General features: G+C 54.4%; 1 protein-coding gene across 3 annotated transcripts in view; it reads left to right on the top strand.

Annotated features, from left to right (window-relative positions):
* The window catches only part of PPFIA4 (PTPRF interacting protein alpha 4), a 43,018-nt gene that overhangs the window by 9,652 nt on the left and 10,377 nt on the right, over positions 1-22,989 (top strand). For 2 of the 3 annotated variants that reach the window (XM_042836413.1, XM_042836411.1), the window contains exons 1-14: positions 12,942-13,032; positions 13,368-13,469; positions 13,592-13,756; positions 14,112-14,186; positions 14,475-14,570; positions 14,727-14,948; positions 15,364-15,510; positions 15,622-15,756; positions 16,391-16,474; positions 17,313-17,444; positions 18,823-18,885; positions 20,174-20,265; positions 22,175-22,316; positions 22,569-22,774. In XM_042836413.1, the coding sequence (XP_042692347.1) occupies positions 13,646-13,756; positions 14,112-14,186; positions 14,475-14,570; positions 14,727-14,948; positions 15,364-15,510; positions 15,622-15,756; positions 16,391-16,474; positions 17,313-17,444; positions 18,823-18,885; positions 20,174-20,265; positions 22,175-22,316; positions 22,569-22,774 (1,505 nt within the window). In that variant the 5' untranslated portion in view covers positions 12,942-13,032; positions 13,368-13,469; positions 13,592-13,645. Of the gene's footprint in view, positions 1-7,134; positions 7,950-12,941; positions 13,033-13,367; positions 13,470-13,591; positions 13,757-14,111; positions 14,187-14,474; positions 14,571-14,726; positions 14,949-15,363; positions 15,511-15,621; positions 15,757-16,390; positions 16,475-17,312; positions 17,445-18,822; positions 18,886-20,173; positions 20,266-22,174; positions 22,317-22,568; positions 22,775-22,989 lie in introns of those variants that run through there. The other variant, XM_042836414.1, reaches the window with a different exon arrangement.

Below are 22,989 nucleotides of genomic sequence, written 5' to 3'. Positions count from 1 at the left end.
CCCAAAGTGCCAGCATCATCTCTGCCTCTCTGGGGACATTTCAATGGACTGGTTGCCCTATGGCACTTCTATCCCTGATGGGGTATTTGGGGATTGTTAGCAGGGACAGGAGGTGCTGCTTAATAGAGAGAGCAAGAAGGGAGTGAGAGGAGCAGGGCAAAGCCCTTGGGGCTCTGCTGAAAGCTGGTGATGATCACAAAGCCCGATTTATTCTTCCCCATCTTCTCCAGACCCTGGGATCTTTGGAGGAAGCCGTGCTGTTATCATTAACTCCTGGACTCCGTCTGTGAGGAGTGAGCTCCAAGTGGAGCTTTTCCCATGCTTGGGTATTTTTGAGGTGCCTGGCTGGGATCGACACGTGGCCCCTGTGCTGCGCCTGCAAGCTGTGTGCCAGCAAGCTCTGTCTGTGGGCTAATCGTGTTTAATGAAGAGGGTGGGTTGGAGACTTGCTCAATGTGGGTTAGACCGAGGCAGACAGAGCTCCAGTGTCTGTGCCTTGCCCCTGGCTGCCTTTTAAATGTCTCTGTCCTCAGATGTCCCCGTGCGGCTGCTTCTGCCTGTGTCACTTGCCATAAACCACAGGGATGCGGTGCCAGGAGCTGACGCCCGGCTGCCTGCACCTTCTCTGCCTTGCAGGGCAACCTGGAGGTCATTTCCACAGGGCTGTCCTTGTGCAGATCTGGCCCCATTATCTTGGTGCCTAATTGCACTGAGCTGAGCACGATGCTGGGTTCTGCTCTTCACCAAGCAGCGTCTGTAGCTGGGCGAAAAGCAGTTAATGTTTGCTCTGCCATCAGCAAACTGATTAAACAACTTGCTGAAACAAAAGCCAGGAGGAGAATGGTGTCAGCCTGCACTTTGCATAAGGAAGGGAAAGCACAGGGGATGAATGCAGTGGGAGCCCCCACATTCCTGTTACCAAAACTGTCCGAAATGACTTTGGTTGGGGCCATCCAGAGCCTAAGCCACGATGCTGGTGTTCTTCTTGGGTAGGAAGAACTAAAATCTCCCCCATCTGGGGGGAGTGGGATGAAGTGGTGCCTCACGCACCTGGGGAAGCCCCTAGATGTGGAATGGGGGGCATGTGGAAGGCTTGGGGTCTCACTGCCTCTATCTCTGCTTGTGTGCTAAAGTGGTGGTGAAGTGCTGAGCTCTGGAGGCTTCCCAGTGGTGTGCCTTGTGCTCTTGGAGCATTGCTTTCCTATTCAGGTTGCACTGGCTGTGAAAGCTCCTAGAGTGAGATTGAGGGATGTGTTCCCAAGTCTGCCGCAGTCCAAACCGGAGCCAGCAGCACTGGGCACTTCCCCAGTCTGCCCGCTGCTAGCTCTGATTATGAGCCAATAGTTCCCAAATTTCACATTAAAAAGCCCAAGTTGCCACTCTGGCTCATTAATTACCTCCCTGGGCTTTTCCTTGACACCACTCCAAGTGTGCAGCCCATGTTCAAAGGTGAAGACGATGTTCCTGGGTGTGGAGATGTGTTGAGTTGTGTTTGCAGCCGGGTTTCCTTCCAGTCTGCAGCCTCCCATGTGCCCAGGGCCGTGCCACGAGCCCCAGCTGCTGGCTGTGAGATGGGTGCCAATGCCTGGCTGGGTGATGAGGCTCTTCCATGGCTTTTCTCAGGGCTTTGCACCCCCGGTGCAGATTTCAGCAGCTCCCTTTGTGCTGGCAGCTCTTCCTCAGTTGCTGAATAAATTTGCACACGTGGGTGCTGGTTTGGCAGCGAGGAGGACAGCCCCAGCTCTGGGGCGTCAAGCTCCTGGGTGAAATAACTCCTCATTGCAAATGTCACAGTGGCAGGAGGGATGTGCCCATGGCAAAACCCCCATGTGAAGCCACAGCCACCGCTCTGAGTCCCACCTGCAGTCAGTGTCACTCCCTTGGCTCCATCCTTCAGTCCCTGTTGGTGTCTTTACCCCAGCATCCCTTGCCATGCCAGATTGCTCCTAGCAATGAACAGGTTTTGCCTTTCTCTGGGGTCAGGTGGGGACAGACAGCCCAATTTGCATCCAGAAGCAAGGAAACTAAGTCAGGGAGCGTAACGTGAGCGACGTGATGCCCTCCAAGCAGTAACATCCTGCATATTGGCACAGGTGGCTGAGCTCAGATGTGGCTCCAGCCCCTGCTGGGGTGCTCAGCATCCCCTACCCCACACATCCCATGTCAGCCCCAGAGGACGTGGCAGAGATTTCAGCTCATCGTCTGACGAACTTTTTTGTTGCAGAACAATGGTGTTTGTGCACAACGGTGGTGAGCAGGTGGCTTTCTGAAAATACCCGCTGGAAGTTGTGTGTAATGCCTCCCCTCCCACAGGGAACTATAAATATCGGTGGAATACTAACACTTACTGCAAAGAAGCAGCTAGATCTGGACATGTTTCCCCCTTGTTTCTCCTCTGAGTTAGCAGCTTAGAGCAAGCAAAGGCTGAGGATGGGAACAGCTTTGTGGGTTTGGAGCAAGCCTTCAGAACAGGGGTGAGCATTAAGGTCAGATGCTGGGAGTCGCTGTCTTAGTGCTTGCAGGATCCTTGGATTATGCTTTAGAGCCACTCACTGCATCCCTGCCACCTCCAAGACAGGGTCCAAACCTGCTGCATCTCCTGCCGGGACGTGGCACTGGGACCAGATAGAAAGGAGAGCAAGCACCACTGCACCTTGTCTCAATTACACGCAGCACAGATCTCAGCAGCGGCGACTCTCCATGTGCAAAACCATCTCACCCTTCAGTATGTGAATCAATCTTTTACTGCTAAAAAAATTGGCACCTTATTTCTAGCCAGAATGCCCCATTTCCCTCGTTGTCCCTGGGCGTCCTGGCCACAGGCTGTCCCTGGCAACGGCTGAGTGCCATCTGTGCAGTATCTGCCATCAGCAGGGCTGCAGTGTGGAATGTGGAGATGCCACCAGCATATGGGCCTCACTGTATATTGGGTCTTCCTTGTCCTTCTTCAGTTACTGGAGGTCCCAGAGGCCACAATGTACCCCAGTGGTTTCTCTGAGGTGAGGGTGTAAATGTAAGGAACTGTGAGGGTTTTCTCATTGAAATGAAGATTTTTTCCTACACGTCCTCCAGAATGGAGAAGCCAGGGGCTTGAGTTTGTGTACTGTGCTGCTAAGGTTTGTGGAGCTGTAAGAAACCTGTGGAGCATAGAGGTGGGGGTCTGTGCCTGAGCACGGCAAGGAAAGGAAGGATGGAGGGGGACCCTTGGAGCCCAAGAGGCTGGAGAGGGATGCGGGGAGCTCCTTGCAGGGCTCAGCCAGCTGTCTCCAATGCAGACAAGCCCCATCTGGACAGCATGCCACGAGCAGCAGCTCTGCTGTGGGAGAAATGCCTCCAGAGGTGACATCCCAGCCCACTGCCTGCATGAGCACATGGCAAAGGCGTCTCAGACACCCAGCATGAGTAGAGATTTCCATCTCCAGGCTGTGTGCTGACAGTGACAGTTTGCTCTGTTGAGCCAGGGTGTTTCAAGCATCCCGTTTGTCTCATGTGCAGGAGTGATCTCCATTTTCTCAGCCTGTAATTAACACATCTCCCAGTGAAGGTGGGCCCTGTGGCAGAGCTGTGGAAATGTCCGTGAGGTCCTGTGGATGCTCTGCTGTCTGTGAGCGGTCCCATGGGTCAGGGATGGCTGCTCTGAAGCAGCATTCAGCTCCAGCGAGGCTGGGAAGGACTTGAGCCATCAGCAGGATGCTCGCAGGATATGACCCCGCAATCTCTTTAACACAGCATCACAAGGAAAAGGTGAAAAAAAGAAGCACTTCAAGGAAAAGCCTGCAGCAAAAGAGCATCCTCCTCCTCCTCCTTCCTCCCAAAGGAGTGGGCATGGGGTGGTGGGCAGCGTGGAGGGGCAGCCGCCCTCACGCCGGGCTCTGTGAGCAGCGGGTCGGTGTGGGCTGTGCTGTGCTGCTCCTGCGAGGGCAGGCTGAGCAGCTGATGAGGATTTTCTAGGAGTGGAAAAGATCAAACTGACGTTTTTATGGGATGATCAATCTCCACGAGCTTGTTGCCTCCGAGGTGCGCGTGAAACCCGCTTTGCCAGCTGCCTGCTGGGGTGATGATCTTGCTGACAGAACTATGGAGGGTTTTTTTTTTCTTCTCTTTCCTTTGTCACGGCTGAGATGAGAGCGAAGCCGTTCAGAGGAAAACCACAAGGCTGCCTCTGCCTGCATGGGTAGATGCTGGGAGTGCTTCTTTCCCTGATACAAGGGAAGGCAGTGTACTCCCTGGGCTGTCAGTGAGGGCACCGGGTGGGTGCCAAGCATCTCACTGCCAGCTTGGCTTGCCACGGTGCCACACTGAGCAAATAAGCAGCCCAGGGGTGAAAAAAACAAGCCCCTGTTCTCCATCAGCTGCCCCACATCTGGGCTCTGTCATTGCAAACCATCCTCCCCAGGCAGGCAGTGCATGGCTGTGCTGATTTGCCGTAGCAAAATGTGAGGAATGCACAGTTTTGAGGGGAGAGGTAGTAAAGAAAGTACGTTTTCACCGGCAACAAACCTGCTTCCAGCAAGGCTGTGCCTGGCAGCCCTGCGGGGCTAAAAATACCCAGCAAAATGCTAGAGCTGCTCAGTGTCTGTTTTCTCAGCTCACCAGCTGTCTTCTCGCATCCCCACTCCTCCACCCAATGATTATCCCATCAGATAAGGCCCTCTAAACCCAGGCAGTGGCATTTATGTGGTTTTAGCAGATGCAGTTGAAAAGTTGAGATTCGCAGGAAATATTTTGCAAGCAGGCTTGGAGCCCTCTGACATCCAGCAGTAAAGGGCTGCCTCTGGTCTGCTCTGCTGCTGCTGGAGTCACGGGCAGGTGTGCAGCACTGTGGTTGTAATGCACAGCAGTGACCCCAGGGAACTTAAAAGTGGCTCTCTGGGCATTCAGATCTGCTTGAGAAATGCTGAGCTTCACATGGAGGAGAAGGTGAATGGAAATAAGAGGTTTTCTATTCCTGTTGAAGAATGGAGAAAGTCCAGTGGTTTGAGGAGGTCTGTCCTGAACAAAGCCATCTCTGGAGGGTGTGAGCTGACCCTTGGGATGAGCTCCCTGCAGATTTGCATCTCCCTTTGTCTGTGCACATCCCTGCACGCTCAGCTTTTTGTTGTTCACCAAGCAGATTTCAGCCCCAATAGCAGATATCAAACCCAGCTTGGATCTGGCTTCATCACTCAGCATCACAGCTAAAACCTCTGCCACAGAAAGACCCTGGATGACAGTCCTTCTCTTTAGCTGTGCTGCTCTGAGGACCGTGGTTTTGCTGTTGCTCTGATTTGAGCCGTGATGACTGAATCCAGAAATAATCCAAGAATAATCACTCCCAAGTCTGTGGAGTGGGAGAATGGATGGATTCAAAGGAGGCGACTTCTCCTTTCTTCAGCTGCCATCCTGGCTGCTCCAGCAGGATTTATGTTACTGGATCCCATGCTAAATCATGCTGGGCTGAAGAAGTGTCAGTGTGTGTCTGCAGTGGTTGTGGATATGACCGATGCCTGCACAGTGCAGGGGGTGTTTCCCAGCCCTGAGATGTGCGTAGCTTTCAGCCAGGAGGTGGTCACACGTGGCTCAAATGTTTCCAGAGCAGTGCTTGGAGGTGACAAAGCATCATCATGGATTTAGCTGCTAGAAACCCCCTGGCAGAGGGATGCTGCTGGTGCACCGGTGTGGTGGGGCAGCTGTAGAGCCCTAATAGACGTGTGCTAGGTGCCCACCTGTGCTCTTCAGAGGGGTTTTGTGCTTTGTGGTGCTAGGAAGGCTCATCCCTGCCTCTCCAGCTGTCGAGGTTTGTAGCAGAACTTATGTCTTAGTGCACGTCCTGTACCTGCTGGACTGGGAAAATGTACCCTTGGGTGGTGCATGGGGTAAATCTGGACCTACCTCCTCCTGCACCCTTGAGTCCGGCCCCTTGGATTCGCTGTGTGGGGTACAAGGAGCCACCAAGGCTGTCTCAGTCTCCTCGTGCCATGCGAGTCTCTCTTGCAGCTGGGATACATTTCCATCCCATCATCGCTGCCATCAGATTTATGTCCCGGTCATTCCCTGCAGCATTTCTCCTCTCTGAGCTCCCTCAAAGCTTCACCCACGAGGCTCATTCCTGTGTGCTGATTGATGTCTCTTAATTCACGCCTTAATTCCTTCACTTCCTATCCAGCAGCCGGGGGGAAGATGAGCCATGGGGCTGCTTTTGCCATTCACATTACATTGCGCTTGGGGACATCTGGCTTTCCATGGCACAGACGCACTTTCTCCATTCTCAACCCACAGGCAGAGGCACAGCAGTGAGACAGGATATGAAAACCACTCCTTGTGGGTTTTGCACTCAACCTGATAGGGTTTAGCCCTAAGATAAGACTCCTTTGTGCCAAGATGCTTACATCTATAAGGCAGAGGCTGTGGGACAGCCACCTGTGGGACCCCCACCCCTCCCTGCACAGGAGCTGGCCTGCAGCGTCACCCGCTCTGGATGCACATTGAGGGGCTGGTGCTTTTTGCCAGAGCTTCTCTATTTTTAGAGGGTTTTTGTGTCAAACTTCCCATCAGCTGATGAGCCAATGTCAGCTCAAGAACGGAGCCACAGCTCCCTCAGTCTCGGGTGCCTGCATGGCCGGCTGTGCACAAAAGCATCTCCTTGCACACGCTGCCTTTGCTGTGCTCAGGCTCTTTGATGCTGGGCTTTTATTCCAGTTCGGAAGTCCAGAACAGGCTGCTCTTGCCCATAACAGCATGAAGACCTTTTTGTCAATGTGCACCTTTTGGTTCGAAAGGAGGTGAGATAGGGATTTTCAGACATTCAACCATTTCATCTATTGTAAAGCATTAAAAACTCGTGTTGAGAGTAACAACCCCATAACCAGCACTAGAGAAGTGGCTCTCATCGATCTCACCGCATTGTTTTGCTGCTTGGCCCTAGGATTGTCCCCTTGAAGGCAAAGGAAAAGGCCTAATTGGTTGGTACCAACCACACTGGCGGCTATATAGCAGCTACATGGGAGCAGGGTACCACACAACACGTTCCTGTGGATGCTGAGCCCATCTTTTTTATCCACCAGTGTGTGGATGAGTACAAAGTGTTCTGGGCGGGTGCCCTGTGGGGTTTGGGGGCAGCAGGAGGGATCTGAACTCTTATCATCTCTACTGCAGGTCACCACCTTGTGTTTAAACTCCAAATAAAGACACGTTTCTGCACCAGCTGGGACCGTCTCAACTCACCTTAAGGGGAGCAACTCTTCTTCATCTGACTTCTCAACATGCCCAGGCAGCCCACGTATCCTCCAGAGCCGCCCTGTGCTGCTGCCAGCTCAAGCTCACCGCTGGGCCGTGTCCCCAAGGGTCGCTTCATTCCCCTCTGAGCATCCCTGTGGCTCACAAATGCTCCAACCCCTTCAAAAGGCATCAGAGCAGCAGCAGAAAAGGCTTCAAGTGCACTGACGGCACCACGCAGCAGATCAGGGCGATTTAAGACTGTGAGGACCTTGTGGGTGCCAAGGCCGTCCCTCCGTCCCTGCTCAAGCAATGCTGGCTTCTGCTTAGCCCTCGGTGGGCACCCAAGAAGGGATGGGGCACCCCCTCACCTTCAGCATCGCGTTACCCTCTTCAGTGCCGGCTTCCCTGGCGTGTGAGAGCCCATAGCAATGTGATCGGGGCCCCACGGCTCGACAGCCCCCACCAGCACCCCAGCGGGCACCTCCAGCACCCTCAGCTGCCTGTCACTTCCCACCATGATGTGTGAGGTGATGCCCACCATTAGCGAGGGGGACCCTCTGGGCCCCCCGCAGGGCTCCGAGGCTGATGCCGACTTTGAGCAGCTGATGGTGAACATGCTGGACGAGAGGGACAAGCTGCTGGACACCCTGCGGGAGACCCGCGAGACGCTCTCTGTCACTCAGAGCCGCTTGCAGGAGGCTCTGAGGGAGCGTGACCAGCTCCAGAGGCAGCTCAATTCGGCCCTCCCTCAGGTAAGGGCATGGGGGAGTTGGGGCTTGCCGTGGCTCTGCTGGGATTGCTGGCTGTACTGAGAGTTGGGTGTTGCAGTGCTCCCAGCTCCTCCAGGTGCTCCAGAGACCTGGATTCAAACTCAGCTTCTGCTAGGAGAGATGAGGTCAAGAGAAGAGTAGGAGAACAGCGCTGCAGTTGACTGCCTTCCTATGGGGTCTTGCAGCATCCCACACCTGAGAGAAGCAGGATTTGGAGGCTTTGTTTTGAGTGGAATATGGGGGGATCCCAGCAGCCAAGAGAAGCAGGAGGCTTCAAACACATCCGTGCTTCCTGCTGGTGCTGAGATCTCAGACCCTCCTGCCGCACCTGGGCATCAGGGGCACCCCAGGGAGACAGGAGGTGAATATGAATGGCACCAGCCAAGGCAGAGCTTGGGCTGGTGGCTGGCCAGCTTTCTGCATCCCTTCTCTGCTCCAGACGGGGGAAGGCAGCTGAACAGGGAGGTGACCTGTGTCCCTATGCATGGAACTGGGCTCTCTCAGCTCTCCACAGGCTGCCCAAAGCAAAACACCTAACAGTGCTTCCCCAGGAGCTGCTGGGGTCCCCACGGCCCTGAGTTGCTCTGAGTCGTGCCCAAAATGCCAGGCAGTGGTGCTGCCACTTCCCACACGTCCAGGGCTCGCATCCCCTCTGCTCCCTCCAGCACTCCCTGCAGAGAGCACACCAGGTCACCCTGAGCGCACGGCCCGCCCTGCCGCCTCGGATTAAGGGACAGCACGGATTTACTCCCTGCTCCCGCTCCAATAAAGGGTCCCCCATGCTACGCACGGGCAGCGTGCAGACAGAACAAACTGGGTCAGCACAAAGGCACTCGGTGGCAGCTCTGTGCCTGCAAAGAGACCGGCTGGGTGCCCCGCTGCGGCTCCCTGCCCTGCGGTGAGAGATGCCATGAGGGTGGGTGACAGATGGGGAATTTCCCTGGGCTGCTGCTGCTGCTGCCCGGCTTTTCCCCATGTGGGCACAGGGGGCTCCGGGCACGGCCACCCTCTCAGGAGATGAGGGCTCAATATGAACACGGGGAGCAAACCCAAAGGCTCTCACCTGCCCAATGGGATTAATCCCAGCATGTGCATGTACCAGGTAAGTGGGACGCGGCGGTTCTCTGCCCTGGGGTGCTGTGCAGGGTAGAGGGGGACTTCCCATGTGCCTGTCCCATCCTATTCCTCCTTTTTGGTATTTCCTTCCTGATGTCTGCTTTGCCCGGCAGCTTACTGCAGTTTGTCAGACCCTATTGAGTAGGGAGAGGTCGGACTGATTGCTTGAAGAAACCTTTTTTTGGAGCAGGGTTGAGCACACACACACCTCAGTGGCTGCCTTAGGCTGACATCCCTTTCCTCATGCCTCCAAAGAGCCAGGCCCTGGCTGTGTGGCTGATGTGCAGCTTGGGGATACTTTGATTTGGGAGGTGGCACCTTGCATCCTTTCAGCTGGATGCCACGGGTCCAGCATCCTGGCTGGGTGTGATGCAGACCCGGGGATGGGGCAGGCAGCAGTGCTCCAAGAATGCTCCTGCTTGGAGCTGCTGTCCCCCCACCCTGTGCCCATTTGGGGTTTGGCTGCCACGAGGCTGAGACCCCCCTTCCTAATCCGCAGGGGCACCCCTCAGCCCCCAAAAAGGCAGAACTCCAGGGCGATTTCCTGGGGAGACTAAGCTGCCTTAATGCTTCTTTACATGATTTATTTATTCATGTGGGAGCGCTGAACGCGACTTAATCGGGCTGAAAGCTCTCAGCTCCAATCCCTCTCCCCTCCTGGCTGCATGGGGGCATGCAGCTGAGTGCTGGCAATGGGAATCAAGCCCTGACCAGGGCACGAGTGCTCTCTGCAGTACCGTAGGACCCTGGCACATCTGTCAACTCCCTCCTGCTTGGCTGCTGTGTACAGGTGTGACCCAGGGATGCCACGTGCAGCACTCCAGATGTGTCCAGATGTGCTCGTGCGTCAGGCCGCAGTTATCTATGCCCTGCCCGGGGCTTGGGGGTTTGGCAAGAATTGCTGTCCCTGTCTGTGATGGAGAAGAACACAGGCTCTCAGACTTCACCAAGGCAGCTGTGCAGGGCCACCGATGTCCTGGGAAACCTCTTGCGATTCTTAATTCCAGACCCCATGCTTCACACCCTCACTGCTCCTTGGGGCTGCCCAGGGGGCTGAGAGCTGGGCTTTTTGAGAGGGCAGACCTACTGGGACTTTCAGGCCTGCTAGAATCCCCCAGGAGCTGGGCAGGGTGCTGGCATCAACCATCACCCCTTTGGGAAAGGACAAAGGAAGATGGCATTTTCCACAAGTGCCACCGTGGTGCCTCTCCTTGAGGTCTCCATGCCCCTGTTTCCCAGCCAGGAGACCCTGAACCCTGAATTTGCCCATTGCTGACCAAAGAGCCCAGCCATGAGCCACAGCACCCCATTTCCGTGCATCTTGTGGTGCTCCACATCCCCAGCCCTGCATGCATTGTGAAAAGCATCCATGCCCCTGCATCCCTCCTGCATGGGGCTTGTTGCTGAGCCCAGCCAGTTGCACTCATCCGGCTTTGGGTGGTTTGGTTTTAATCCAAATTAGCCATTTCCCAGGCTGCTGGGCTTCCCACAGGGCTCCTGGGTGCTCTCAGTGCTGTGTCTGATTATCCTTTGTTTGATTGAAGATCAGGCACCTCTGCTCCACTTTCTAATCCATTTAGAGGTGTCCCTGCTTAGTCTGACTGTTTGCTGGAGCCAATGCGTGCAGCACAACTCTGCATCTGACCATGGCCAGGGGACAGGCAAATCTCTGCCTCCTCTTTGCTGCTGAGGCTTAAGGCAAAGGCACCTGCGGATCAGGGGAGAAGCTGGGCTCTGTGGTGTGCCTGTCCTCCTCCGGGGCCTGGGGACATTTGTCCTTATTGTCCCCACATCCTCTTGGATGCCTGCTGGTGGTGTGGCTGTCGTTGTGTTGGGACACTGACGGAAGTGCCTTATATATGGGTGATGGAGTGAATTATTCCTACTTTTATTCCCAAAGCATCAAAATGAGGTTTGCAGGTGGCCCCCAGCCCTGCAAGCTCAGCTAACCCTTATTGCATGCTGCTGTCCTGTCTCACCTCAGGGGTGCTGCTATTTTTGGTGGTTTTTTTTTTTTTACTATTTTTTTTGCTATTTTTTTGGCAGCTTTCCCCCAAGGAAGGACAAGCATTGCTGTCTCTCTGGATGCTCTGGGCTTGGTAGCCGTGCTGCTGGTACATGGGATCCAGCAAGAGGGGCACTCAGTGGGGCCAGGGCTGGAGCTCCATGCTGAGCCCTGAGGAGCCCAGGATAGAGTTCTCACTGATAGAGCTGTCACTGCTTCAGCACGCTGGCCCTGACAACAGGGGACTCCCTCCTGCTGATTTTTTCTCTCTCTTTTAATCTCTTTGAATTTTGGAACGAAGGCCCGATTGTGGGTGCAATATTCACAGCTCTGCCAGTCCAGGAGGCACAGCAGGGTGCAGAGGGCTGGGCTCTGGTGATCTCCATCCTCATGGTGACACATCCATCCTGCTTTCCTGGCTTCCCCGATGCCTTGCCCCACCTGCCCCATGCTGCAGGGAGCACCGTTTGCTGCCTCGCAATTTGCTGAGCATCTCTGTTGCTCTGAGCTTCCTACCCCATGTCTGTGGGTTTCCAAAGAGCTGCAGCAAAGAGAGCGTTCCTCTCCACCGCCCCCACTTCTGTGGGGCAGAGTGAGAGGCCTCCAAGCTCTGCAGATTGTAGGCTTTGGATGTGCTGAGTCCCTGCAGCACGACCTGCCAAAGCTCCCCAACCCAGAGCAGCCATCAATACAGGGACACCCCATCTCAGTACCTCTCACTGCTGCCCTTTCCACTCCCAGCCCCAGTGTAATCCATGGGGATGCTCACATGCTGCTCACTCTTGTGTGCCAGCACTTGCATAACACAGCAGTGCACACATCTGCCTGTGGCACGGTGCTGTGCTGAGCCCTAATCCATGGGCTGGGGGAGCAGGGTGCTGGGAGAGCCTTGTCCCTGTAGTTTAGGGGGCTGTGGGGTGATCCAAGAGCAAACACGGGATGGTGCCTGGGTGCTGTAGGAGCTGGTGAGGGAGGTTTTGGTGCGAGGTGACCATTTTGGGGGATGGGGACGGTGCCAGTCTGGAGCAGTCCCTGGGGAAGTGATGGGGGTGGGTTTGGGTGCTGCAGCAGTGCTGAGGCAGGAGCAGCCCTGAGGTGTGGTGATGGGCAGGGATGTGCTGGTTCATAGGGACAGCGACTGGCTTGGCTGCTGGGATTGCTCTTTCCCTTCTTCCCCACTGCCCCACACTTTGGTCCTGTCCCACTATGGGGTCGTGGTGCCACCAGTGACACCACTGCCCCCAGTTCTGCAGGCTGAAAACCACATCACTGCAGGCAGCTCAGGGCATGGTGTGAGAAGGGAGAGGGGAAATGTAGCTGGGACAAACAGGGATTAAAGCACTCTTAATTTTGTGGTGGGACATCAGCAAGAGGTTCCCCTTTGAGCCGAGCAGAGCATTTAATTCAAACTGAGCCTCGACGTCTTGCTTCAGCTTGAAGGATTTCTTATTTGTTTAACTTGAAAATGAGAGTGAAAGAGATTTGCATGCTGTGAAACCGCTCTCAGCCTCCAGTCAAAATTTGGTTTGTTAATGCTCGAGCAAATCTTTCTCAGCCTCTTCTGCAACCCTTCTCCTTTTCAGTCCTTCTCATGCTGTGAAAGGGGTGTAAATTCGTGAAGCGTTTTCTGATTTGCATTTTTCACCCTAAAAAGTCCCAGCTGCAAAATGCTGCATAGCTCCTGTGCATACTGGTCCCTAAAATGGCAACTGGGAGCAGTGGGTGAATGCATCCGGGCTAACCCAGGTGCATGGTGCTTGTTTTTAAAGAGAAAATGAACCCTTCTGCACCATGGGAATCCTTTCTGCTCCAGCATAGCCAGAGATGCAGTCACTGTGTTACTGAGGAGTCCACGTATCTCCAGGGATGTGCTGGGTTTGCAGCTTGGCTGTGGCATCGCCTTGTGCACAGCTCTTTCTTGCTGGATATCACCTCTCATAAGAGGTCAGTGATGGAAGCAAGGACTGGAGGCTCAGGACAAACTGCTGGCAACTGGGAGACGTGCTTTAATGCCATCGAGGACCTTTGGAGCCAGAGAGCTGTTTCTTGGCCATCAAACCAAGTGGTTAAACACTGGGATGTTGCATTCCCTGCTTGTCTAAAGCACAGAGAGAGGCCAGGAATAAATCACTGCCCAGCTTGCCTGTGTTGCTGTCTCCTTCACTCACTGCCTGGGTTGGGGTGGGAAATGCTCCGTGCTGGTGGTCCCAGCAGCAGGGTTGGGATGCTGGCTCCAACTCTCGGTCTCCCAGCTAATGGCCATGCCCTGATTTCTGCAGGAGTTTGCGACGCTGACGCGGGAGCTCAGTGCATGTCGGGAGCAGCTCCTGGAGAGGGAAGAGGAGATCTCAGAGCTGAAAGCTGAGCGCAATAACACCCGGGTGAGTGTGAGAATGCTGTCTAGCTTTCAGCCCCCGGAAGCATAGGATGCCGTGGGCTGCTGAGCTGATATCAGCCTTGCCAGCCCCAAGGTGGTAAAAAACTCACATCTGCTCTCTTGCAGCTCTTGCTGGAGCACCTGGAGTGCCTGGTGTCGAGGCATGAGAGGTCCCTGAGGATGACCGTGGTGAAGCGTCAGGCTCAGTCACCATCTGGGGTTTCCAGTGAGGTCGAGGTGCTCAAGGCACTCAAGTCACTCTTTGAGCATCACAAGGCACTGGATGAAAAGGTGAGATGGGCTGCTGGGATCTGATGAGGACTGCTGGCCTTTGGCACCCTGTTTGTTCTTTTCATTGCATATAGTTCTTCCTGATTCATTTGCTTTGAACATTTTGCTCTGATGAAAGACATCTCCGAGCTCCCTTGGCCGTGGCTCTCCTCCAAGAGCCAGGTTAACCCCAGCTATTCCTCTATAGCATGCTTTTGTTCTCCCAAGCAAGAGCCTGGAGCATTCCTGAGCCCTGGTCTTCAATCCATCTGAGCCTGGCCCTCAGCCAGATCAAAGGGACTCGGGCTTTCCCTGGCTCCTGGGCATTCTCATCATAATAAATAACCACATTTCCCACTCTGTTACCCAACTGCAGGTCAGAGAGCGCTTGCGAGCATCCTTAGAGCGAGTGGCAACCTTAGAGGAGCAGCTCGTGGATGCCCATCGGCAGGTAAGAGGTGTTTGGAAGCCTATGCCAGGCCCTTGCTGGGGAACTGCTGGCCTACGACTGCTTGGAGCTATGCCACGTTTGTGGATTCTTATTGAATTTGGTGAACTGTGGCCCATGCAGATCAGAAAAGTGTCATTTGGGCATTTGTAGTGCAAGGCTGTTCTGAAGTTCCTGTTTACATGAAGGCTTGATGTTTAAGAGGAAACCTTGTAAATTCTGCAGCCTCATTCATAGCCAGAGCACCCAATCTCATTTCTCTGTTATTAATTAATCCCTGTTGGTGTGCAGGTGGCAGCTCTGCAGCAAGGTGCCACTCGGGAGGCCCCAGCAACTGAGAGGGATGAGAGAGAGCCCAAGGAGCCAGCGCAGAAGCTTCCCTGGAAGGTGAGAGCCCCCAAAAGCATAAAAGCCCCATGCCACCCTCTCAGGCACATTGCTGGGTCCCTGCAGGGCTATGTTCACGCAGTGCACAGCCACAGGCTGTGTCAGCCCATGCTCTGGGGCAGCCAGGCATCCTCATTCCTCTCTGCTGCTTTGCAGAGGCTCTCCAATGGCTCTGTCCACCCAGATGACGAGGCAGGGAGAGTGGTGGAGCTACAGGAGCTCCTGGAGAAGCAGAATTTTGAAGTGGTCCAGGCCAAGGAGCACATCTCTGCATTGGCTGCCAGTGTTGCTGAGCTGGAGGAGGATCTGGGCACTGCCAGGAAGGATCTGATCAAATCTGAAGAGATGAGCAGCAAATACCAGAGGGACCTCCGAGAGGTGAGACCCTGCCCCCTTGCACTGCAATGCCCATTGCAGTTGCAGAGACGTTCACAGCTGTTTTAGACTGGGAAGGGATTGTACACATAGAGAGGAAGGTGAAGGTCCAAAGGAGCTTCCAGAGGAGGACTTTGCTTTTGGGGGTTGTTCCTGAGATCATCAGGAGCTCCATGATGTTATAGCAGGCACTGTGATAAGCAGGTGTGCTGCAGACCCAGGGCAGTGAGCTGTGTCCACATCAGAACATTTCCCTGTGACTCTCCCTTCATCCCTCTCCTACTCATCTTTGTGTGCAGCAGGGGTTTTATTGCATCCTTGGACTTGGGGTGTCCCAGGCTCAGAGGAGCTGTGTGGCCCAGTTGTTCCCAGATTGGTGGCCACGGATCAGGACGTGACAGTCCCATCACTTCCTCAGGCTCTGGCTCAGAAGGAGGACATGGAGGAGAGGATCACCACACTGGAGAAACGCTACCTGGCAGCCCAGCGAGAAGCCACCTCCATCCACGACCTCAACGACAAGCTGGAAAGCGAGCTGGCCAACAAGGAGTCCCTGCACCGCCAGGTATTGAACCAGGACCCAGAGGCCCCCCTCTACCCCAGGGACGTGGGAGGGAGAAATGAGGCTGGGGTCACGATGCAGGTGCCTCGTGGTACATCGTGATGTGTCACACAGTGTGAGGAGAAAGCCCGGCACCTGCAGGAGCTGCTGGAGCTGGCGGAGCAGAAACTGCAGCAGACAATGAGGAAAGCAGAGACTCTGCCTGAGGTGGAAGCAGAGCTGGCCCAGCGCATCGCTGCACTCACCAAGGCAAGTGTGTGGGGTGCTGGGGGTTGCTGGGAGACAGAGGGGCCAGTGGACAGTGCAGGAACTGGGGGTGAGGCAGGTCTGATGGCCCACCTTTAGCAACAGCCCCTGGTGGGCTCAGGGCGCCCTGCTATCAGTCCCAGCCTTTGTGCTTTGCTGCCCTCTGCCTTCCCTATGGTTGCAGGGACAGTACTCAGCTTTTAAGACTCCTGATGAGTCCTGCACTTGCAGGGTTTGCTCCTTTCCTTCAGCTCCTCTCCCCAAGGTGATGACACTGCTTGGTCAGGGTGATCTTCATTTGTTTCTGGGGCCACTTTGAAACAAAGAGGAGGAAGAGGGAACCAGGCTAGATCTGGGAGTGTACAGGCATAGAGGAAGTCGTGGATATGGCCAACTCTGACATTTCAGAGTGCTGGGATGAGTGCCAATTTGCTTTTGGAGTATCCCCATCTCCAGTCCCCTTGCTAGCAGTCATTTCAAAGCTCACAGCACAGCAAGCCATGTTGGGGATGCAGGCGGCAGAAGGGAGTGCCACATCTAAGGAAAGGATGCAAATGCAGGGATGGAAGGAGGGATGCAGGAGGGCTTCTTTGGTTTTGGGAAACGCCATCTGAGAGGGCTGCTCTGCTTTTCCCAGGCAGAAGAGAGGCATGGGAGCATCGAGGAGCACCTGCGGCAGCTGGAGAGCCAGCTGGAGGAGAAGAACCAGGAGCTAGCCAGGGTAAGTGCTGCTCAGCCTGGATGGAGGAGTCATTGCAGGTCCTGATCTTGCCTCAGTTCTCCCTTGCCATGGCAGCTGGGTTCCTGGAGACAGTGTAAAGGGCTGGCTCACTGCTGTCTCCAAAACAGAGTGAGGTGAAGGACCTGGTTAATATTTTCCTGCCCAGAATGTCTCCTCACCTAGGAGCTTACACCAGCCCGCTGTGATTTCCCTCTCTCCTAGGTATTCATTTCTTGCTGTTAGTGTTCCACATTCCTGTCCTGGCATCATACCTTCCATCCTGTGTGGTGCCTGCTACTCTATATGCTGCCCAAACAAAACATCAAGCCAAGACCCCAAACATGGGACAGCCCTAAACATGCAGCCAGTGTGTCACGGGATGCACAGTCTTGCTGTGTTCCTCAGCAGGCAGCTGAGGGAGGCTGCCATGCATGTTTCTTGGGTCACTCAGCTGCCATTGCAGCATGTGCCCCAGGTCTTGGTCATGCTGGGGAAGTCTCTGGTTGCTTTCTCCAAGAGTAGAGATTTGGAGAAACTTCTGCAAATCCAGAGGATCCACTGGAGTCTGGAAAGTGTCACCATGTTGTGACTGGCTCTGGGGGGTGCACAGGTCGAGCTTGTGGGAAGTCAAACACTGTCCTCTCATCCGTGGCCCTGAAATAGCAGAGACCAGCAGAGAACCAACAGGGGATTCCATCTGTGCTGTAAATGGTAGATTCGTCCCCTGGGTCATCTGTGACACCAACAGCAGGAGCAGATGGGAGGTCACTGAGCTCCTCATAGCAGGAGGAGCAAATCCACTGGATCTGGGGTGACTGGTTGCTGTTTGCTGCTGCAGGCTCGTCAAAGGGAGAAGATGAACGAGGAGCACAACAAGCGGCTCTCAGACACTGTGGATCGGCTGCTGAGCGAATCCAACGAGCGGCTGCAGCTGCACCTCAAGGAGAGGATGGCAGCCTTGGAGGAAAAGGTAGTGGCTAAGAGTAAGGGGTCCTTGGAGGGCTGCAAGGTCTGCAGCCCCTACAGCACGGAGCCTCTGCCAGCTGCAGCACAGGAGTTTGGAAGCACCCATGCAGGGATGGGGAATCGATCCCATGCAGGTTGTCAGCCAGGTGCCAGGGCTGGTGGGATTGCAGGGAAGCATGCTCAGCATCCTGCCCTCATCTCCAGCCAGCCCTCGCCTACCAGAATCCACTCCCCACCGCCTCCACTTCTGACAGCAGCAGGATTCACCCTGCTCCATTCCCTTGCTTCTCTGTGTCTGCATTGGCGCAGCCTCAACTGCAGCCTGTACCCAGCTGTCAGAATGAAACCCTACTGCATTTTGCAGGAAAAAATGCAGCATTCATCCCCTAGCCCTCCACGTGCTGCTTTGAAACCTCCCTTTTCACCAGGCCCTGCTGCCAGACCAATCTGCCTTCCCCAAGTGTCTGTGAGCAGCATCCCAGCTCCCATCCTGCTCACTCAGGAAGCCAGGCTTTCCTTTCAACTGCATGAATGCAATTAGCTGGGAAAGTGGGTGACCCAGAGCAGGGATAAACTTTGAAACATCAACGAGAGATTAGCACATGGTAATTCATCTCTGTTTGGGCTCCTGCAGGGAACAGACTCTCTGGTCCCCCAGATCAGACCAAAGAGGAGATGCACCTCCTTGCTAATGCCTCCAGGCACAGATCTATCTCTCTGCTGCTCTGCACCTCCTGTCCCCAACCAGACCTGGCTGTGCCAGCAAGTCCAGCCATTCAGCAGATGTCTCTGGATAAAGAACAGGAACACACAGGACCAAATTCAAATTCTTCTCTCAGCAAACAACAAAGACCAGGGTGGTGGCACCTTATGGAGGGGCACTGTGGGTTCCCCAGCCTGCTGCCATCGCTGACACACACAGAATGTTTCTCAAGGTCATCCCTGGGCAAAAATGCTGCTATTTGGCCTCCCAAAAAGGTCAGGCAGTTGCAATCTCTGCTTCCTCCTTGCCACTTCTCTAGTGCAGATGCTGGAGCCATTTTTTAGGTCAGCTGCGGGAGGCGTTGATCTCCTCTGAGACAAACTTCCTAATCTGCAAGCCCTAGCCATCAAATGTCTTAATTGCTGCTTAATTGTCCAGTGTGAGACAAAGCTGGGCCTGGCAGCCCTGCTTGAGGAGCAGGAGGTTTGCAGAGAGGACTGGTTCGTGGGCAAGTAGATGAGGAACAGTTTGGGAACCGTCATTGTCCCTTCTGCTAGATGCCCAGCCCACCCTCCATGTAATGATTCCACGCTGGCCATCCCCACACAGCCATTTCCTAAATGATGTCTTTTCTTCTTTCCTGTTTTTATTCCCTTTTCTTTTGTTTCATTTTTCAAAGAACACATTGTTACAAGAGCTGGAAAATACCCAAAAGCAGATAGAGGAACACCAGCACGACAAGGTAAATGCTGCTGCAGGGAGCCTGCCCTAGTGACTGCGCTTTCTCACTCCTAACCCCTGACTAGTGGCAGTCGTGCCACCTAAAACACTCTAGTTTCGGAGGAGCTGGGATCCCAAAGCACCCAGCAGCAGGAGGCCATAAGCTCACCCACGCAGTGGATGGAAGCTGCCACCCACCTCCCTGGAGACCCCCGGTTCAGTTCCCTAACAGGCATGTTCAGTCCCATCTCTGTATTTCTATCACGCTCATCCATCCCCCCACCGAGGACAGCAGTGAGGTCGTGGTGGCTTCGTCCTCATTTCTAGAGGAGGGTTTGCCCCTGTGCTTTTGGTGCAGCCTGGCTGCAAGTGACAGTGCTGCTGGGGCAGCCACATTCCCTTCACCCTCAAGGCAGCCCCAGCCCCCTCTTTCTGTTGGTGGGGAGATCCATGCCCAGCTCCATGCCCAGCTTGCAGAAATCCCCGCAGGTCTTCACACCTTCCCCGCTCTCAAATAAAGCATCTCTGTAGGGTCTGCGAGATGAGTCTGAAGCTGGAAGGTTGCATCTTTTGCAGCAGCAGGAGCTTTTGGGATGTGCCCCGTATCTCATGCATGGCTGGCAAGGCTGGGGAGCTGCTTTCCCCCTCGCTGGCAGCTTTTGCTCTCCCAGATGCTCCCTGCCTGCAAGAAGAGTTAGAGGGCTCTGCTTGTGCTCCCCAACCACTCCTGCTCTCAGAGGCAGTGACCCGCATGATGCAGCCTGCATGTTGCCCCCCCCAGTTCAGCCCATTTGCCCATGGGACTGGATCCTGCTGTGCTTGGAGGATTCCATCCCTTTGCCTTTCTGCCCACCTGCAGCTTCCCCAGCATCTCCCACAGGACAGCCTGGTCACATAGTACAGGCACAGTTTCCCCTCCCTGGTGCTGGCAGCAGGAGGGATGAGCCCAGCACCAATTTGGCTGGTAAATCCCTTGCTGCTGACTGTTTCCCACGGTAAATGTGCACATGCAGCCTGGAGCAAAGCCAGAGCATCTTAGTGGGACCAGTTCTTCATCTTGCAAGCCAGCATCGCTTCGAGCACGCATGTGTCTGTGATCACTCCTTCCCTTCGCAGCATTGCCCCAGCATCACCATTCACTGTCGCCTGCATGAGCTGTTTCTTTACTGGTGTACCAAAGGTACTTTGAAGATGGGATGGGGATTTTTAGAGGGAAAACCTGGAAATAGCTGCGGATGTGGTTTGCCCCAAACTTGGCTGCTCTTCAGTGCAAAACCAACCCCTGTGCCCATCTGTTTTGCCCCAAACAGAGGAGGTTGTCAGATGAGATCGACAAACTGCGGCTGGAGGTTGATCAGCTCAAGACCAGAAGTGGGACATTTGTGGAGAGCGTGCATACAAGGTGAGAGGCTTCTGCTGAAACCCTGCTTTCTGACACACACCCCACTGTGATGGGTTTGGGGAACTTTTCTTTTAGGGCCCCCAAATGCTGTTGGCATTGGTTATTTCTGTGCCAGCAAGCCTTGATGCAGAGCTGCGCGGTGGTGCATCGCAGCAGATCTGTCCTGGGCTGAGAAACAAACTGTGGAGAACAACCCAGCCTAACTGAATGACCTCAAATTTGCTCTTCTGATGGCAAAAAAAAATCCCACTGGACATATATTTCTTTTTCTGCACAAAGGACTCGGAGTTTGTGTTACCTTGCTCTCAGCTGTGTCACCCCAGTGTGGCTTTATCAAGGTCCTGTTCTCACTGCCCAGCTCAAACTGCCATGGATCATGCACCATTTTCTTCACTGGGATTCATTTTCAGTCCTGCAGAAGTCTCCCATGACAGCAGGGTCTTCACCAAATGCTTTTCTCCCTCAGTGTGTGGGGGATGAACTGGGAAGGAGGAAGCTGTCTTGCCATGGTGACCATCAGTGCAGACCCCCATTTAGCCCTCTGCTCTGCCACACTTTCATTTAAAGTCAGCAGAGGGAGGTAGGGGGGCCCCAGCCCGGTGCTGCAAGATGTGAGGTGAGTTCATCAGATCTCAGCCTCTGATATTCAAATGATGGGAGCTGGTGCAGCAAACCTCAAATCTGCTGCAGCAGAGGCAACAGTGCGTGGAGGACACATTTCAGCACTGGAAAGAAGCAGCAGGGAGAGTGAGGAAGAACGTGTGAGGATGAAGGACAGCAGAGTGCTGGAGGAGCGCCTGGAGCATACATGGGAGCTCCTTGTATGGGTCTGTAAGAGCAACGAGGGCATTGCTCACTTATTAGTTTTTCATTTCTTGAAGGGCAGTTTAGCAGAAAGCTTGAGTTACAGAGGCTAGAATAATCCCCCAGTTGAAATGTCAGCTTTTGTCTAAGGCGCCTTTATCTGTTTTTAGCTTGGGAGCAGCTTGTCAGCAGCTCCACAGCTTAAATCCTCTTGAAACTTGGGCTGTGCCTTCGTCTGCAAACACTGAGCTGATGCCGAGCTGAGCTGCTCATGTTGGTGATTTTGCTGGGGGTGGGGAGCCTACATATGGCCCTCTGATGGAAACCAAACCCACCCTAGTGGAAAATCTGCTGATTGCTCTGGGCAAATGCTTTTGTCCTCCTAAAGCAAGCCCAAACCTTGTGCCTCCTATTGCAGTGTGTATAGGGAGGAACAACCCTGTGCTCTGGGATGCTTTGCTCAGCCACGTGGATGGTCTTTAGGGTGAGGAGGGGTGAGCAGGTGATGTGGAGGTGTGCACAGGGTCCCACAAGTGGCAGTAATTGGCCTCATGTCCCACTGCAGCTGATGCATTGCTCTGTACCCGATCACCAGCACGAGCTTGGAGGAGGAGGATAAAGAAGTCCCACATGGTTTCTGGTGGGAAGTCCCAAGTGATGCTCATGTCCTTGCACCTGGAAGATCTGTTTCAAATGGGATTTTATTCATCAGGGTTTTTCTTTTGGAAGTATTGAAGCAAACATACAAAGAAGCACTGCTCGTCTAACTGCCATTGTGGAGATGAGGTCACACACAAGGGGACTCCAGACATGTTGGGAGGTTGCTGGGCAGTGCAGGCCAAAACAGTATGGATATTCAGTGGGTACCACAGCAAAAGGGGGGGTAGCAGTGGGGCAGGGCCTGGGGCTGTGCTTCCTACAGGGTTGGGACTGGGAAAATGGAACACTTCTGGAGCCTGATTTTGCAGCAGAGAGAGGTATTGCTGGGCTGGTCATTCCAGAGTGGCCCTGTCCCCCTCCTCTATCCTGAGGGCTATGTTGAAAGCAGCCAAGTGACAGAAGCATCCTTGCATGGGCAATGTCCATAATGGAACTCTCTTCACAGGTCCCACATGGGCAGTGCCACAGACCTGCGCTTCCCTCTGGGTGCTGTGGTCCATGCCCCTGCTGAGCCCTTTGGAGCAGCCCCAGCCCTGCCTCGGACCCAGAAGGGCCGATTCGCCACCCGGAGAGAGGAGCCAGCAAAGGTAACCCACCCTCCTGCCAGCACAGGACCAGGATTGGGGTCAGAACTGAGGTCTCCCTGCACGTTGGTCTCCCATCTCCCTGACCTGGAGACATGGGGGAATTTCCTTCACCTGGCAAGTGAACGGAAGTAACATGACAAGATTGCTTTCCCCCTGGGGTTGTACTGTGGTTGAGCGTTGCTTGGAGACCTCCAGTTTGGCATTCGGGGTCGTGGAGGTGCCATGTATGACCAGAGGATCTTGTTCCCCCAGGACTGGGAGCAGACCCAGGCAGGCAGCGTTTTGGCCACGGGGCCTCACGCCTTTGACAGCGATCCTGAGATCTCTGATGTGGATGAAGATGACCGCGAGACGCTCTTCAGCTCCATGGATGTGCTCTCCCCTGGTGGGCACTCAGATGCCCAGACCTTGGCCATGATGCTCCAGGAGCAGCTGGATGCCATCAACGAGGAGATCAGGTAGAGGTCACAGCCCAAACCGACAGCTGTTTTGACATAAAATGGCTTCAGAGTGGGGAGGAGGATTTGGTGCCCTAAAATCGATGTCTTGCTCCAGCTTTAGCCAGGGAAATGGCTCCGGGGTATCTATCCACAGGGATTGGTTCTTTCTGTCCTTTGGTGACATCATAGCCAGTTCACACAAAAGATCACTGTTTAAAAAAAAGAAAGAAATG

This window comes from Centrocercus urophasianus, unplaced genomic scaffold (genome assembly GCF_019232065.1).
Source record: "Centrocercus urophasianus isolate 14NV4802_14NV808 unplaced genomic scaffold, USGS_Curo_1.0 seq_6, whole genome shotgun sequence".
In the NCBI taxonomy this organism is placed as follows: Eukaryota; Metazoa; Chordata; class Aves; order Galliformes; family Phasianidae; genus Centrocercus; species Centrocercus urophasianus.
The sequence above is the reverse complement of the archived record's forward strand: the minus strand, read 5'-3'. Positions and strand labels throughout refer to the sequence as shown.